The 18,367-nt window shown below is 41.3% G+C and overlaps 2 protein-coding genes and 1 pseudogene across 2 annotated transcripts; all 3 read right to left on the reverse strand.

Annotated features, from left to right (window-relative positions):
* Nucleotides 1-46: 46 nt before the first annotated feature.
* Nucleotides 47-3,452, reverse strand: LOC125303766 (nuclear factor 7, brain-like). The gene is made up of 6 exons (XM_048257670.1): nt 2,994-3,452; nt 1,985-2,080; nt 1,621-1,851; nt 1,511-1,533; nt 1,322-1,440; nt 47-694 (listed from the first exon to the last, which is right to left on the reverse strand). Exons 1-6 carry the CDS (start codon nt 3,396-3,398, stop codon nt 153-155), a joined length of 1,416 nt encoding a protein of 471 aa, XP_048113627.1. The 5' UTR covers nt 3,399-3,452; the 3' UTR covers nt 47-152.
* A 1,236-nt stretch (nt 3,453-4,688) lies between these two features.
* LOC125303672 (E3 ubiquitin-protein ligase TRIM35-like) lies at nt 4,689-9,016 on the reverse strand. The gene is made up of 7 exons (XM_048257542.1): nt 8,905-9,016; nt 7,657-8,229; nt 7,346-7,441; nt 6,993-7,223; nt 6,608-6,630; nt 6,384-6,502; nt 4,689-5,490 (listed from the first exon to the last, which is right to left on the reverse strand). The coding sequence occupies exons 2-7, from the start codon at nt 7,900-7,902 to the stop codon at nt 4,904-4,906; spliced, it is 1,302 nt and encodes a 433-aa protein (XP_048113499.1). The 5' UTR covers nt 7,903-8,229; nt 8,905-9,016; the 3' UTR covers nt 4,689-4,903.
* A 2,449-nt stretch (nt 9,017-11,465) lies between these two features.
* On the reverse strand, nt 11,466-17,063 carry LOC125303767 (annotated as a pseudogene).
* Between the last annotated feature and the right edge of the window lie 1,304 nt (nt 17,064-18,367).

The raw sequence follows: 18,367 nt of genomic DNA on the forward strand, positions 1-18,367 counted from the left end.
AAGGCAACGCTGCCTGGAAGGCACTAGGGTTAGGCATAGGTTAAGGTTAGGGTAAGGTAAGTCAGCGGTGGCAGCGCTGCCTGGAAGACGACATTGGGGGCATAAAACACCATCAAGCCACATAGCACATTGTGATCAAGTGCTAAACTGTATTAAATGTTGCTGATTTCTGCATGGCACTCCTTGATTGGACACAGCTGTAAGGGTGACTCACTCATGTCCACCTGTGTATTAAAATAAGGAAACATTTTCTCCTTGAACCTGTCTTTGTATCGGAATAGGAGGGACATGTCGCTGGAGTCGTAAAACGACACGTGGCCCCTCTCGTAGTCTAGCTCCACGCTAATCCTCTTGGGGGCGCTCTGCACCGAAAGCGTCTTTCCCGTCACATGGTACTCCTCCCCATGCTTCCAGATGGCCCAGAGCCCATACTGGGGCTTGAGGTAGCAGTCCTCCTTCCTGTCGACTGTCTCCCGGGCAACGCCGATAACCCACTTGACCCTGTCCCCAACATGCACCTCCCAGCTGTGCTTGCCTGAGGTGAAGCCCTCGGAACCCAGGACAATGGCATGTTCCATGAAGCGCTCCGGGTTGTCAGGCAGATCCTTCTTGGGTGTCATGTATCTGACACTGGTCAGGTCTTCGGACAAGGCCACCCAGCCTGCGGCTGTGTTGGGGTCCAAAAGCAGAGGAGCTTTAAATAACACGGAGGGAAATGTTAGAGGAGGGCAGAGGGCAATTCCTTCTGTTTGATGCAGTGGAAATTACAGCCAGGGTATCTCAATTATCAGTCCAAGCTACAGTACATGAGAGTGTGTGTGTGTGTGTGTGTGTGTCAGAGAGAGAGAAAGAGAATTTGAAACCACCAACCTCCAAATCAAAGCACTGAATGGAGCTTTCACACAATAGCCGGAAATATGTAATGGTTGTGAAAGCAGAGTTCCATGGGCAAGAGAACATTTTGCTAGAATTTCAACGGATTTGCCAAATTACATTTGCCGACGTTACAAAGGAGGGAAAACTCTTGTCACCAAAACCAAAAAAATCAATAAATGGTGCACATTTTTCCACAAGAAATTTGAATAGGCATTTACTGTTACTGAACTGTTAACTAGAATGACATATCATTAGTGTGTCCATTTAGACATAATGTATGTATAGACTGCCTTACTAAAGCATTATAGTCCGCTGGTGAGGAAGAAGATTTTCACAACGATTGCGTATTTACGGTCAAAAATATGGAAGATGTGTGAAAGGTCTATGGAACTCAAATGTGGAATTCAAACTCTATGATGCATTTAGCCATCACTACAATACATACTGTACTGCACTTTCTCCTGCAACTTCTTGCTGACTCTGTACTTGAGGTTGCCCAGGTGTTTGGCTTCGTCTATCAGCGCACCTGAGAGCAGCTGAGGGTCCTGCAGAAGGCATTGGGCTCTGTAATCACACGAGAGTCAGTCAAGAAACAAGAATTTAATTAAATCATTTTAAATAAATAAGGATTTACCTGCTTATTGTGCGTTTATAATCCTAAAATACGAAAAGAAAATATTCGTAACATTTTAATATACCAAGGTGAAGGCGAGCTGTTCTCTTACTGCTATTATGCATCCTTACTTTCAGAAATGACAGATTGTCCTGTTTTAAGTCATTTTCGACTTGATGAATAGAATTCTCTAGAGCCAACATCTGGCCCTGAATGATGTCCAGCTCTCGATCAATCAGCTTCCTCTTCTCCTCCTCTTCCTCCCTGACTGTTGTGAGTCTGGCCTCCTCTTCCTCTCTCAGCCACTGATGAAGCTGCTCAAACTCCTCTTGTATCCTTCTCTCAGTGGCAGCCCTCTGGCTCTGTGAATATTATATATAATATTATATTACCAGTATATAATATAAGTTGTCACCTTAAATGTGAGTGCTCACATGAGTAGACACAAGACAGACACGTGTCATCATGCTAGCTGTAAGCTTGATGTGTCCCTACCGCCATATGTTTCACCATGTCCTTGTAAACGTCATCTGCGTAGATACAGTCGTCAAGCTGTGCCTCCATAAGCTCAAGGCTGGAGTGCAATTTAGTCTGTATGATGAACAAACAACATTCAAAGTAGTTATTTTCAAATCTTCATCACACATTATATTTTGTACAGATAAAGTATGAATTTATATTCTATATTGGTTATGACTATGGTATGGTTTATTGACTAAATACATTTTTACCTATTGGGTGTTTTAGAAATAATTTGACTGTTTCACTATTTGAAGCTCATTCTAAGCCTCAAGTCAAAGCACACAACTGCCACTGAACAGTCCCTCAGTAGCAGTCACATGACTAGGCTATTTAATTACAGCCTGTCATGACAACATTGTTGGGCTTCCTTTTCATGATGTATGAGCCCATGGGCTCATGTCCAGCCATGGAAAGCGTCCATCCAGTTTTATTTTCCCCCTTCACGTACACAAACACATCAAACACATACACATCCTCATACTCCAAAACTCCAATCAAGTAAATAACTATGAACAATATCAAAGTAATGGTGCGGTCTCACCTTAAATTAATTAACCGTGGAAAAATCGACATGCTGCGTGTTACCTCTAGTTAGTTAGGCCTGCTGCAAAGTTCTAACTACAACTATATCGGTATAAGTAGGCTACAGTATATTTCCCATAGATGTTTGTTTCGGATAGCCTGCTTATGAATAGTTTACTATGGCCACGGCTGCTATAGAATCTGGGAATCTGATCGCTGTCCTCCATGAAATCTCAGAGGAGAAGTGCAAAATTAGTTTCAGAGCCCGTGTCCTGTTTTGACCCGGGGAGAATAAGAGGGACGTCTGGATAATCACTATATTACCGCAGCTTTTTACCAAAAGCAAAGGCACTAATGCCAAGCCACTGGTCATACATTAACACCAGGATTCTGCTCAATACTTTTAGTCACATATGATATTAGAGATGTCCCTTGAGAGCCCTAAATGGCATTCTCTCACCTTTACTTTCTCCACCGCCTCTTTCACACGTTTCAGCTGATGACCAGCGTGCTGAAGTGGATGTTGACACTCCTCACACCATGTAACGCCCTCGTCCACGCAGAACCACGTTGGTTTCTTTGGATGTTTACCGCACACGACATCTTGTTTTTTGGTTTTATCAAGTTGTGGTCTTCCTGCAAAAGCATCTGCAAGTTCTTTGAGAGAGATGTTGATTCCTGGAGTTTCCTTGGGAAGTTCCCTCTTGCACACCGCGCAGTTTCGGCACTCGGCTTGGTTCAAGTACTGAATAAGGCAGCTCTTGCAAAAGCTATGATTGCAGTTTAAAGACACTGGGTCCACTAAAGTTTCGGAGCAAATGTGACAACGCAGAAAGCGCATCATAATTTGCGACTTCATTTCCATTTTAGACGTAATTTTATTTACGGAAACCCGAATAAAAACTACCAGGGGTGCCACTTAGCACTTGCAGGTCTAAGAAAAGACTGGCCTAACTGGAGGAAGGCGCGACTGTTTCTTGAGGGCACAACAGATGGTTCTCAAGTGTCTTGACCTTTCACTTGTGACAATCATCAAGATACTAAGATCTATCTATCTACTTGTGAAGTTTGCTCCGTGAACCCAACGATAGGTGGCGCCAGAGGATAACAGAATAATAGCACTGTCACTATTAGACTATGTCAGATCTGGTAGGGTTTAATTGCTCTGGTGGTCCAGTACTATATTCACCAATGCATTTGTGGGGAAACCCTATATTGCATGTGTTGAACACTACATTTTGTATAATTGTGTGTGGTTTACATAGCCTACAATATGTCAAGTTTGGGAATAACTGGTGTTCTTCAGTAGCCTATTTGTGTCTCACTATTGCAACATGCATTTCTGTACATCCAAATTGCTATTTCCATGAACGGCTGTCTAATAAAAATCATGCCACATCCATTGTTAGGATAGCGAGGACATTCCCTGAGGCAGACAAGGGACGGTGTGACATGCTTATGGTTCTGCAAAGAATAGTGCTGACATAATATCATGATGCAGCCTCCAATAGCAGGAAAGACTGTGGGGTTGTGCTTAATCCTTGAGTTGTCTATTGTCTCTGCTCGGAAATAGCATGATGGTTTGGGGTTTTTATCCATGATGCGCCCAGGTATTGTCAGATGACTGATTGTAATGGTTTTGTCTAGAGAGAATGTAATTGTGAATGACGAACCGGAATGAGATGGGGCCTCGCCCCAGAGACCATGGGAGTTCCTGCTGGTTACAAGTGCCTGGTCGTGATTTCCTTTCCCGATCGGAATTAACGATGGTACCTTTCTTCTGCTGCCCGTGTTGCCTGATCTTTAATAATTTATTCATATATATTTAGCATTTGGGCAGCCGTGGCCCACTGGTTAGCACTCCGGACCTGTAACCGGAGGGTTGCCGGTTCGAGCCCCGACCAGTGGGAATGGCTGAAGTGCCCTTGAGCAAGGCGCCTAACCCCTCACTGCTCCCCGAGCGCCACTGTTGTAGCAGGCAGCTCACTGCACCGGGATTAGTGTGTGCTTTATTTCACTGTGTGCTGAGTGTGTTTCACTAATTCACGAGACCAAGTATATACTTATACTTATTTTACATGTTTTAAATTGGACAGATTAAGTTGGAGAGTTATAGCAGATGCACCGAAAATGGATTTAAAAAACAAGACCTTGATTATATAAAAATGTATTTTAATTCAACTCCACATTATATGACATTCTCGCTAATAAATGCAAATATCATATATGTAACATAACATAACACATATGTTGCTTTTATTCAAACAGCCAGGTAGAGTGACCTAGGAACTTGGAACAGGTTGGGGAATAACATGCTGGCCTAATCAAGTTTTCTTAATTCAGTACAAACCATCTCTGCAATAAACAATTTTATGTCTTTATTTCAGTTTTTTCTTTATTTTCAGTTTTATGACTGGGGGTTGCGACCCAGGACAGGTTGAATGGGATAACCTGGATGCCTATCTTACTGTCGTCTGTCTCTGTACTAAAGAATGGGTAGAGCGTCTCAGTGAACGCATGAAAGAATGTGTGAATAAGGGTCATGGGCATGTCATCTGTGACATCGTAGAAGGACAGATGTCCTTTGTCACAGTCCAGTTCGATTCGGACCTTCTTGGGTTTATTGTCTGGAAAGCACGGCACAGCTCCTACAGTGTAATTGTCTTCAGTCATCCAGAGGGTCCAAAATCCAAACTTTGGTTCCAGGAACGTCTCCTCCTTCCTTTCAATAGACTTGTAGGCTACACCCAGACTCCAGCGGTCTCTGTCCCCCACCTCCACCTCCCAGCAGTGTTGGCCTGAGTCGTAGCCCTCCGAGCCCAGTACGTAGATGTATCTTGTGAAGCGCTCTGGGTTGTCCGGCACTATTTGTTTGTTTCTTATCTCCGTCACACTGGTCATGTCTTCAGACACACTGAGCCAGCCATCTGCTGTGTTGGGGTCAAGGATCACCGGGTCTGGAAATAAGAGATTTCATTGAGAGAAAATAATTAACTATCTTGGTATATTCTGGGAAAACCCAGACGAATCTGTTTGCTAGTTTGAATTTGAGATTATGAGAAGCGGTCTGGTGTTAACCAGGCTAATCTTGGTAAAGTGCTTCTGTTTGATTTGTCCTACTCCCCACAGCATCTGTGTCTTGTCATCTGACACTGCTCATGGTGGAGGCTTAGTGGCTAAGGAGATACAGTAGGCTTGCAGTTGCCAGAAAAGTTGTGGGTTAATTTCCCAACTGTCACTGTTGTGCCCAAGCAAGGTAGCCTAGAAATCTAGACACACCCTATTGGCAGCAAATTACATTAAGTTGGCAAATTACATTTGCTGCCAGGGCTAGTCTAGCAACTCTCCGTTGGCTTGTGAGCTCGAAAAATGAAACTTCTATCAGGCCAATCAAATCGTGTATAGAGTCGTTAGGTGGGCTTAACATAATGATTGATGGCAGAGTTGCAACGGTTTGGCTTGAATTCCCTGTTACTTGAAAACAAATAAGATAATGTTGCTGTTGGCTTAACAGTGTGACACGAAGTTGCTTTTATTAAGTTGGCAAAAGTTTGAACTAGCCAACTAGCTCCGCTGGTGGGAAACGCATGGGACTCATAGCGCTGCCGCTGTCCTATTGCGTGCAGAGGGAATTTGAAAGACAACAGATTATCCCGCCCCTTGGACTGAGCACTGCGAACAGTGAGTGCCCAGACCCTACATTTGAATGTGGGTCTGGCTCGTCAGGCTACATGCAAGGCACTTGACCCTAAGTTGCTCTGGCGAAACTGGCCCATGTAATAATCGACATGTAAGTCACTTTGGATAAAAGTGTCATCCAAATATAGTATATTAGTAGCGATGCACTCACAATATTCCACCGTCTCCATCATCTTCTTCCAGACTTTGAACTTTAGGTTGCCAAGGTGTCCGGCGATGTCCATCACTGCCCCAGAGACCACGTTCGGGCCCATCAGTGTGTTACGGGCTCTGCAATCCCACACATCGGTAAAACAACATAATGTCTAAACATCTAGACAGAAGAAAACAATGGATAGGCTCACTTTATTAATACGTTTTCAAGAAGAAACTCACCTTGCCTTTATCCGACTGCTATCCTAGAATTAAAAGCAAAAAGGAAATGCATTAATTAAACAAAAGCATTTTGGTCAACCAATCACTGATGATTTGTAGTGGCAAATGGTGCATTGGACCTATAGGGACACAGGATGTGTTGGAACTTAAACGTTAATTTTCTTAAAGCAAACCCTTTTCATTTTTGCCATGCTCTGGCATTCCAGAGCAGCAGGCTACAGAATGGTCACTGTACTGATAAGGTGAGCAACATCTATGCTGGAGCAACATCTATGCTGGAGCCAAGTGCTATACTAGATTATGGCATCTATGCTGGAGCCAAGTGCTACAGCATACTAGATTATGGCATGTATGCTGGAGCCAAGTGCTATACTAGATTTTGTACCTGGAAAATTGTCACATCGTCTTTTATCAAGTCCTTTTGTGAGCACTGGATGGCCTCTGTCAGAGCATGTATCTGTCCCCGAACGATCTTCAGCTCTCTTTCAATGGTCATCTGGTTCCTCTCGGCCTCCTCCTTCACTGCAGCCAGCCTGGCCTCCTCTTCCTCTCTCAGGAACCGATGAAGCTGCAGAAACTCTTCCTTGATCTTTTTCTCAACCTCATCATGCTGGACCTGTGAAAAAAGTCACCAGTATATTATAGAACCAGTATTCATTATCGTTCCCATACGTTGATGACTGCAGGAGGAGTGTTGAGGTCAGATCTGTAGGCAGCATGGGTGGTTGTACAGCTCACCATTGTATGCTTTCTCATGATCATGTAGGTGTCCTCAACGTCGTTACAGTCTTCTAGTTGTTGTTTCATTTTAATCAAGTTCAGAGAAATCGATTGCTGTATGAACACATAGGAATTCATACAATACTTCATACCTGATTTACAAATTTACCAACACATTTGTTTTGCATTATTCATGTGCATGAAGGTGAAACTGTGTGTGTGTGTGTGTTTTGTTTATCGTATTTGTATATGTTGTCTGAGAGGTCATATTGAAGGTCTTACAACATTTGTGGAAATTGGGGTTCCAGTTTTAGGTTTACTTTACTTACCCTTGTATCTGCTGCCATGTCTTTCAGACGAATGACCTTTTCAATGTGCTCCTTGACACTCTCACATTCCGTACATATCACCTCTCTGTCAGTCATGCAGATCATCGTCGGTTTCAAAGGGTGTACACAACAGAGACCTTCCTCATTTGTCTCTGAATTACTGTCGCCTTGAATCCTCCCAGCGAACGTGTCAGCGAGGTTCTTCAGGGTCACATTGACCTCCGGTGTGTCTTTGGGAGCTGGCATCTGACAGACTGGGCAAAACCTTTTTCGTCCTGGTCCCAAAATTCACACACACACCTCTTACAAAAGCTGTGGTTGCATTCCAGGGACACGGGCTCCTCGACGGTGCTGAAGCAGATTTGGCACGACAGATAATACTCGAAATCCTCCATGTTCTCTGCCATGGTTACAGCAGTTCAGTGCAGTTCTCTTTCTCTGTATTCTCTTAATGTTACAGATCAAAAAGCAAGATGGTGTTGATGCCTAAATGTTGACCCAGGTAGTCACAGCTTTCAAATTTGACTTCCGCTGTTTCTTGGAAATTATTCACCATCAAATACAATCATAAAGCTGAACAAGACAAAATGGAAGAAATAAGAGAATCAGGCCATCTGAAATCACTTGGTTTAAAAGCCAAGTGAAGCTAAGCTTACAATCATTATTCTTTTTCAATACTCATGAAATCAGAACTTTGGGTATGTGCGTGTCCGTGTGTGTGTGTGTACTCCACAGCATGTGACCTCTGAGAGTGTGAAAGATTCAGCCAAATGTGTCCACAGCTCAGATGTCATCTGCAGCATGTAAGCAGTCTGTGAAGGTCTCTGTGAAGGCTTAGAATTCACTGGAGAGACCATAGGTGCAAGTTTTAAATGATCTCTTTGAAAATAAAAGCTCTTTACCACAGCCGTTCAGCTCAAGAATAATGGATATGTTTGATACCTATTAAGATGGTTTATGCTTGGAATGGTAAGGATTGTTTATTTAATTTCTTTTATAACTGCCCAACAACATGTTAACTGTCTTCATAAATGGACATGAAGATCAGCTATAAGGCTATCAAGCTTAATGTAATGTTCTGCATGCTGAGAGCGCAGACGAGCTCTTGAAACCATGCTGGAGTTCTAACACTATCTCATTTGCCACAACAGTCTAAAAACATTCTTACAACCATCAACTCATAGAACAATACCTGATGTTATGTTATTATATTATTATTAATTAGCGATAGAAGGGGACATTGCATACCTGTTATAATCCAAATAAAGTCTTAGAAGGAATCTCCAGAACAGTGGTAGTCCAACTGTTGCTTTTAAACTCCAAAAGTTGCAAAGGGGTGTTTTCAAAGCACTGATGTGCGCATCGTGTTACCCTAAGCATGTGACCAATGACATTCACATACCACTTGCCACACAACCCTGAGCATCCACTGCAGTTGGTTGAGGGAGTCCAGCCCTTCCCATACACGGAAGTAATGGAGATAGTCCTTGGTTTGTGTGATAGGAAATACAGCAGCTGTGGACTGTCCATGTGAAAAGTCAGGCTAAAGACCACTTCCGTGTAAAAGTGTGACGTATGGTACGGGCTCTGAGCTTGTTTCTGGAGATACGGGAAAACAGAGGCAGTGGCACCTGGAAGTCTCCAGAAGTCTTCGGGAAGCAGGATTGTGTTTCAAGGAACCTATTTATACCATGGGAGAGTCAACAGAGGCTTGACCTAAATTAATTGCTGGGGGCTTAAGCTTTATAAACTATCCACCAAAAAAACAGTAATTAACAGTGATTTGGCTACAGTGCATGCTACATCAAGGGCTTTATATTTTTTGGAATAAGATAGTACAACATGTGAATGTGTTGTAATATGCATGAAAATACATTATATGGTTTAAGAGGTGACTGGTATACCAATTATGAGTAAATTAAATATTACTGTGCAGTGGTCTCTTAATTTTTTCCAGAGCTGTATATATCATGTACACAACTTGTTGTAGGTCCTAAGGTGCGGGTGCGTGCACACACACACACAAAAAACATTTTGCCAGGAAAACAAGGAAATTAAGTTTGAGCTCTGCACAGCATTAAAGACAGTACATGTCTGCGTTTAATAATAATAATAATAATAATAATAATAATAATAATAATAATAATAATAATAATAATAATAATCATCATAAGAAGAAGGAAAGAGAAGGAACAAACAGACAAACAATAACAATAACACTACAAGACAATGTGTATAGAGCTATGTGTTGGGTGTAGAGGAGAAGTGATCATGAAACAAAAAGGTCTTGAGATGTACTTTGAAGAAGGAACCTTTTTGGGATCTGACTTACACCTGACCTTGGTACAGCTGCTCAGCAGGATACAAAACTGTGTGGGAAAACAACAGAGACTGAGCCTATGGGGGGATTCTGATAGAAATTCATATAAGGCTGAATGCTGAATTTCATGCTGAATTTCATTCTTGAATTTCCCCTTGGGGATCAATAAAGTATCTATATATCTATCTATCTATGACCCAGAGCTTGTGCAACCCCACAGTGCCCCCCTGCTGGTCACGCAGGACACACACAACACCATGATCAAGTGTCTGGATGCAATTATTTATAATTATTATGTATACTTTTTTGATCCCGTGAGGGAAATTTGGTCTCTGCATTTATCCCAATCCGTGAATTAGTGAAACACACTTAGCACACAGTGAACACACAGTGAGGTGAAGTACACACTAATCCCGGCGCAGTGAGCTGCCGGCAACAACAGCGGCGCTCGTGGAGCTGTGAGGGGTTAGGTGCCTTGCTCAAGGGCACTTCAGCCACTGGCCGAACTGCAACCCTCCGGTTACAAGTCTGAAGCGCTAACCAGTAGGCAACGGCTGCCCACAAAATGAATGAAACAGGCCATGAGATCACCTAAAATATTGTGTTATTATATTGTTATAATATTATTATACCTCAGTGGTATTAATTCCACACTAACTCCTCGTGTATGGTCAGGTTTATGCTACCACTCACATACAGCGATCAAGCCTGTGAAAAACGTAGGCCTACATTTTTACTGCAACCAGAAAGACGTTGCAAAAATATAATATCGTAATATGTAATACTACATCAGCAAGAGCGCCATCCATTCAGCTAATGTCAAAAGGACTTTGAGAGCATATCTCTCTGACTAGATAGTTGTAGTAAAACTTTCAGTGGTATTTATTTCAGAATAAGTGTGTATATGATTTCAATGAATAAAAAAAACTGTAATCTAGGCCTCCGTTTGTGTTTTTTGCCAATTATTTATTTTGAAATGAATCAGTCGGATTTTAAGTATATTTGGATGTTTTTTGCTCATTTGTAATTGGTAAAAAGGAAATCAACTTAATCAATTAATCCTATTGCTTAGGTTGTGCTGAAAAAAAGGGTATAAGATAGTCGGTATTGCAATAGTAGCCTAATGCAAAAAAAGATTAGACTAGTTTTAAGAGTTAACACCAGGTCTTCTCAAATGTCAATTGAGATTGAGAGTAGACTTAAGACTTCCAGGGCCATATAACCAGTAGTGAAATTAAGTGTTCTATCTGTCATCATATACAGTCTGCCCCATGCCGGATAAGCGATTGTGATTGGTGCCTGGGTTTTTGGATTTGCTAACAGGTTTGTCTGGGTTCTGTCATGCTATCAGTGATCAGGCAGCCTAAACAACACAGCTCCAAATTGGTTCTTCGTGGACCAGGATCAATGTGTCCAATGAAAGCCCACACGATTTCAGGCTTCGCTTGAAACATTTATTTTGTCTTGTTCATGCAAATTCCTTTTCCTACTTTTTCAGTCCAATACATCTTATTTTAGCATCAGCCTGTCTGTGCCATGCCCACTGTGTTCATGTGTCTTGCCATTGTTTGGAACAGTTCATGTTATGTGCATGACTGACTGATATATCAATAATAACATACAGGCTAAATGGTACATTTACAAAAATGAGGAAAAACATTGAAGATACAATGCAACCTTGGGTAGCAAATTGGCTAGCATGCTAGATAAGCAGTGCCATACCTAATTTGACCAATTGCTTACAATGGTGCACTTTGTTTTCCTGCTCTGCTCTCAACAAGCGGCAAACTTGCTGTAACGCAACCCCCCAAGGAAATGTTGACCACCCAGGCATGCTGACCTATAAACCTGTACTCATGTAGTAATACTACTTCTACTAATAAATATCTATCTAGTATACTACTACTAATAAATATCATTGGTTCCTGCTTGGCTCCCTTTGCTTGGGCATATCTGTAGGGGTGTGCCACTTGTGTCTGCCTGAGGGTTGAAATACGGAAACATCTTCTCTTTGAAACTGTCCTCATATTGGAATAGGAGGGACATGTTGCGGGAGTCGTAAAACGACACGTGGCCCTTCTCGTAGTCTAGCTCCACGGTAATCCTCTGTGGGGGATTCTGCAGCGTAAGCGTCTGACGGGTTGCATGGTATTCGTCATGATACTTCCAAATGGACCAGAGTCCATACTGGGGCTTCAGGTAACAGTCTTTCTTCCTGTCGACTGTCTCCCGGGCAACGCCGATGACCCACTTGAACCTGTCCCCAACGTCCACCTCCCAGCTGTGCTTGCCTGAGGTGAAGCCCTCGGAACCCAGGACGATGGCATGTTCCATGAAGCGCTGGGTTGTCAGGCAGATCCTTCTTGGCTTTAATATACCTCACACTTGTCAAGTCATCAGACAGAACCAACCAGCCAGCTGCAGAGTTGGGGTCCAAAATGAGGGGAGCTTTAAGTAGCACAGAGAAAAATATTAAAAGGGCATTATGTGGGTTTTTCAACATTTAAAATCACTATGCGACTTGTTACAATATCATCTAAACATGCTGACTTCCTCTGTTGCTTATAACTGCATGTAGTTCTCTATGTGAAAGAATCAGATCAGATTTTGTGGTGTAATATACAATAGGTTTATGTAGGCTTGTTATGTCCCCTGAGTGTCTTACAACCTAAAGCATCAACACCATAGCTTATAAAAAGTGAGTCGCTAACACCAACACAACCACAAGCACAACACAGATTCCAACACAAGCTCTAAGATTAAAATCTAATAAAGGAAAAGGTTTATCTTCTGACACTAATCAGACTGATATTGGCTGAAAACTTGGCTGGGTCCAAAACCAAAGTGGAATTATTTGGTTTCTATTGGCTGTTCAACTCAACTTCATAATGTTCAATTCAGAGAGAATAAAGTACAGTTTGTCAAACCCTAGACATATCACCACACACTATATAAGCGACGTGCTAAAACTAATTTATTCAATTTATTCATTAAGCAGACTTTGTTTATTCAAAATCTATTCAAACGACAAAAGCAGAGTAACTTTAGTATCCTCATCTATCAATATGATGCTGGTCAGTCATGTTGAGTCTCATGGACGTAGAGTCTCATTTTGGCAGATGCCCAGAAAGCTTGCTCAGACATATAAGCATGGTCAAGCACACAAAGGGAGGGGTGAGGGAAGGGTTGCAACTTGCAATCTGAAACATGACCACTAGATATCACTAAAGCGTACATCATGCCCCTTTAAAGGACAGTAGTATGCAACTCTTTCTGTTCAATTGAAAATTGTAGCAAGTAAATCCCAAATACAACCAATGTGAATGTAAGAGAGAGAGAGAGAGAGAGAGAGAAGAGAGAGAGAGAGAGAGAGAGAGACAGAGATTCCAACCTCCAAATCATAGAATTCAAAAGCACACAGTCTCTGTTTAAAACTCTATTGTGAGATATTTAGCAATGCACTCATTCATTCATACATACTGTATTGCACTCTCTCCTGCAGTTCTCCACAGACTCTGTGCTTGAGGTTACCCAGGTGTTTGGCTACATCTATCAAAGCGCCTGAGAGCACTTGTGGGTCCTGCAGTATGCACTGGGCTCTGAAATCATATTTGAGTCAGTCAACACACATAAAATGGACTGAATTAAAGACTTTTAAACTATTATGATTTAAAGTGAAAGATCACCGCTCATCTGTCGAGGTGCAGGATTGGTAGGTAGCTGATAAAATATATAAGAAAAATCTGCACACTCCAGTCTGTGCAAAAAAGGTTTTTACTTTGAATCTGCAAGCTCTCGGTCGGCAGACCTTCTTCAGGCAGAGTAGATCCTACTTCTCTGGCTGAAGAAGGTCTGCCGACCAAAGCAAAAGATTCAAAGTAAAAACATTTTTTGCACAGACTGGAGTGTGCGGAGTTTTCTTATATCTTTCATAATCAATGAGGATTTACCTGTTTGTTTTGTGTTTAGAATCCTAAAATGCAAAGGAAAAAAAAATTGCATAACATTTTATTATACCAAGGTGAAGGCAACCTGTTATCAATTACTGGTATAAGTACTGATGACTCCTTACCCTCAGAAATGACAGATTGTCCTGTTTTAAGTCTTTTTCAATTTGATGAATAGAATTCTCTAGAGCCAACATCTGGCCCTGAATGATGTCCAGCTCTCGATCAATCAGCTTCCTCTTCTGCTCCTCTTCCTCCCTGACTGCTGTGAGTCTGGCCTCCTCTTCCTCTCTCAGCCACTGATGAAGCTGCTCAAACTCCTCTTGTATCCTTCTCTCAGTGGTAGCCCTCTGTTTCTGCAAATTGTAAATAATGACCTTGAATATGAATGCTCATGTTTACGTTATTGTTATATCAATAACCTATACATATTGAGAAAAAAATGTTTTCAGACTCAAGACAGTTAAAAAAAACAATTTATGTGAATAGATACATATATGCAGTGAATAAAGACATAATTGGTGAATATTTTTCTTCAGTTACAGAGTACACAGATATCACGATGTAAAATGCTATACATAATGTATGTAATATTATTAGTAACGTATTGAGTACTGCAGCATCACTGCTACTACTGTGGTGTCACATTGTGAGTTCTAAATGAGATCCATTCTGTGATTCCGATTCCTATTCAAATGGTTAGATACCTTTCAAGCTTTATTCTTACCGCCATATGCTTCACTATGTCTTTGTAAACTTCATCTGCATAGATACACAGATCAAGCTGTTGCTCCATCCGCTGCAGCTTAGAGCGTAAAGTCTCCTACATGCATGAAAAGGAAATAATAAACAGTATATGTCAAGCCACATTTCTTAATACGCTTTACACAAATAATGTGTACATTAATACAGTATATACTTTGCGTTATGTTGTAGATAGTGTATTAATGAAATACAGCATTATAGCACTTCTGTGAATCTAAGTTGAATCATGGAACCTCCTCACGTTTATCTATCTGTTATCTATTAACCCTTTTCTGCACCATGTTCATTCTCTCTTAATAAATAGATAATAGATCCTATAAAGATTTATGAGAAGATATTTATCTTGTAAATTTGAGTCAACATGTGGATATATCTTTTCACAGTCTTAGACACTCTATGCCCGGATGCAGCCTTATTTGGGCGTGTTCCCGTTAAAATATCATGCCCACCTGCCAGAATAGTTGACCCCTGAGTCTGACTCCTGACCCCTAAGATTTGCACTAAGGTTTCTTGATTTTTGTTTCCTATTTGTCATGTGTACACACTAGCACATTAAGAATAGAATCTTCATTGAGCCTTGTTGCAGACACATGTCTTATTTGAATAGGCTGCATATCATGATAAACTGACAAATATTATTAATGGACCATTTGAAGAAAATGGCCTGATTCTGAAGCTTTCACCTAGCTTCAGATAGTCTCTCAGGTAAGTAACTATATAAGGTCTCAAATGAACAGGCAAAATGGATTAAACATGAACAACTGAAAGCATCCCACTTGCCATGTGTCTACTGGAAGATAGGCCTGCTGCACAGTTCAAACTACATGACGAAGTTGGTGACACAGTATTTCGGTATCAATTAGCGTTGTGTATCCAGAGAGTCCAAATCTGACCTCTCCCCTCCATGACAGGTCCGAGGAGAAGGCAAAAATAGTTCCAGAGCTAGAGTGATCAGATTCCTCTGCATGAAAAACAGGATAGCTCCCCTATACTGAAATGGAATGGTTGTCAGGGATGGGCTGTACTTAATAAATATATAAAGCATAGTGTGCCTACTGATACAACATTTTATTTCACTATTTGCATGTAATGAGCATTTGTTGGTCAGACAATTTGTATAAAAAAATAGTGTGGTGTTTATAATAAAAAATAAAATGCTTAACCCAAACTTGTACAAGATGATGTCACATGAATGCTTCTGCAGGCATCTTTGTGCCAAGATATGCATGCAGCATTCTGAAAAGGTGCATGACCATTTCTCTCTGGGACTGGATGATGAAAAATATTATGTCATGACAGTGCTTCTCAAAACAGTTGCACTGTGCCTTAGGCAGTGACAAGCTGTCAAATGATGATGTACAGTATGTCTATAGAGAACAGGCTTGTGATATCATCTTACCTTATATGCCTACATGTCAGTGAAAGGATCTCTCCTTTTTAAATGTATTGTCAATACTTTAACAACTTGAGTATTTTGCATTTTATGTCAAGATACACGTAATGCATTTTCATTGCATTACGTGTATCTTGACATAAAATGCAAAGGTAATTTTTGATGAAAGATATATTCAATTGAGACACATGTAGGCTACATACGTTTCCCAAAACCTCCTCTTAAACTACTTATTTCATTTTGAGTAGCCTATTGAACAGGTCATATGTCTTTTTTCCCCAGAATAAATTGGCTCCTTACAATGCTGAAAATGGGAGTGTCCCGGGAGAAACGCTATAGCTATCCCGACAGCTTTTAGGAAATTGAAGTGTCACGTCAAGCCACGATTCATTAAAAGGATGCTGCTGCTAGGCTACCTGTTATAGTCGCATTTGATCGCCGACAACTAAATGTGTCTATTAAGATTTCTGGGTTGTTGCTTGAATTTTCTCACCTTCATACTCTCCGCCGCCTCTTTCACACGTTTCAGCTTATGTCCAGCGTGCCAAAGGGAATGTTGACAGTCCTCACATACTGCAATTCCCTCGTCCACACAGAACCAGGATGGGGTATGTTTCCGGCACACGACATCTTGGTTTCTTATTTTATCAAGTTGTGTTCTTCCTGCAAAGGCATCTACAAGTTCCTTGAGAGCGATGTTGATTCCTGGAGTTTCTTTGGGAAGTTCTTTCTTGCACACCGGACAGTCTCGGCACTCGGCTTGATTCAAGTACTGAATAAGGCAGCTCTTGCAGAAGCTGTGATTGCAATTGAGAGACACGGGGTCTGCTAAACTTTTGGAGCAGATGTGACAACGCAAAAAGCGCATCATAATTGGCGACTTAATATCCATTTCCGACGTCCCTTTGTTTACTTCACAGCGTTACGTCAACAGTGGGTATTTAAACAGTTTTGGTTCTGGGGTCCCCCTATAGCCACTCTTTATAAAGAGGTCTGAGAAAAGAGTGTCAGAAGACTGGACTGATTCTTGAGTGTACATTACAACCAGAAACAGACGGTTCTTAAGTGTCTTGACCTTTCACTTGTGAGTGACAGTCATGATAGGCTACTCTGCTGCATAGAGTTGAAGTTTGCCCCGTGAAAATGGCGACAGATGGCGCCAGAGCATAGGGTGACACCTGGAACGTGCTGTAATGTCTCAGTGTAATGTCTTACACATATGTTTTACGTCCATAAATCCAAATTCCAAAATAAACAAACTGACTTTATAGAGCTCTCCATTAATATTAAACATTATATTCGGTTGCATAATGCATAAGGCTGTTAGGACACACACACTAATTTATACTTTTCAAATGCTTTATGTAGATGTAGGCTAGTAGTGAGGGCACCTTTAACCGTGCTTCCAAAATAATCAAAGATCCCTCTCACCCAAACCACCACTTTTCTAGCTTCTCCCCTCTGGAAGATGTTACAGATGTATAAGAACTGAAATCACACGCTTCAAAAATAGCTTCTTCCCTTCAGCAGTAAGAGTCCTGAACACAACTAAACTGATAGGAACATTTATGTATATTCTTTGTTGTACATTGTTGTGCGGCAATAAAATATCTATCTATCTATCTATCTATCTATCTATAATTATATCGTATGTCCCCTGGCGACAATCAACCTGTAAAAAATGTCTTACACTTATGCCAATATCTTGATTTATTTCTAAAGGACACGCATATGACATACATTAATGAATTAACAGCTCTTCATAACTGCCCCAGAGAAAAAGAGAGCGAATTTTCCAAAAAAGTTTAATTCCCATATCTCTAAGGGGCCCCATCCCACCCATCTCTCGCTAGGCTGCCAACCACCAGCGTGCCCGGGGTGTAACCTACAGAGCGCCTGCATCACTGTGATTTGCAGCGTGCCAGCAATTCCCTCAAATAAAGCATTTATTCCAAACCTCAAGACCTCTCAGGTTGCCAAAGTGCTGTAGTGGATTCTGGTCTGGTGGTGAGTGACTCTGCAAATGCATGCATCTAGTATATTATTTTCCACTATAATGTAACCATAACATAATTAGGTTAAAATGTATTTTCATTCCAGTCCACATAGGCTATACTAGGCTATATATAGCGATCCATAGATCCCTTTAGGGAGCAGCAGGGTAAGATGACACACTGGATACATTTTGCAGTCTTGTTAATCACAGACAGTGCCATGACACACACAGTAGATAGTGTCATGTGACCCTAAATTTCAAATCTCAATATCAGGGATAGTTCGTCTCAC

The sequence above is a fragment of the Alosa alosa genome, chromosome 11 (assembly GCF_017589495.1).
Source record: "Alosa alosa isolate M-15738 ecotype Scorff River chromosome 11, AALO_Geno_1.1, whole genome shotgun sequence".
Taxonomy (NCBI): domain Eukaryota; kingdom Metazoa; phylum Chordata; class Actinopteri; order Clupeiformes; family Clupeidae; genus Alosa; species Alosa alosa.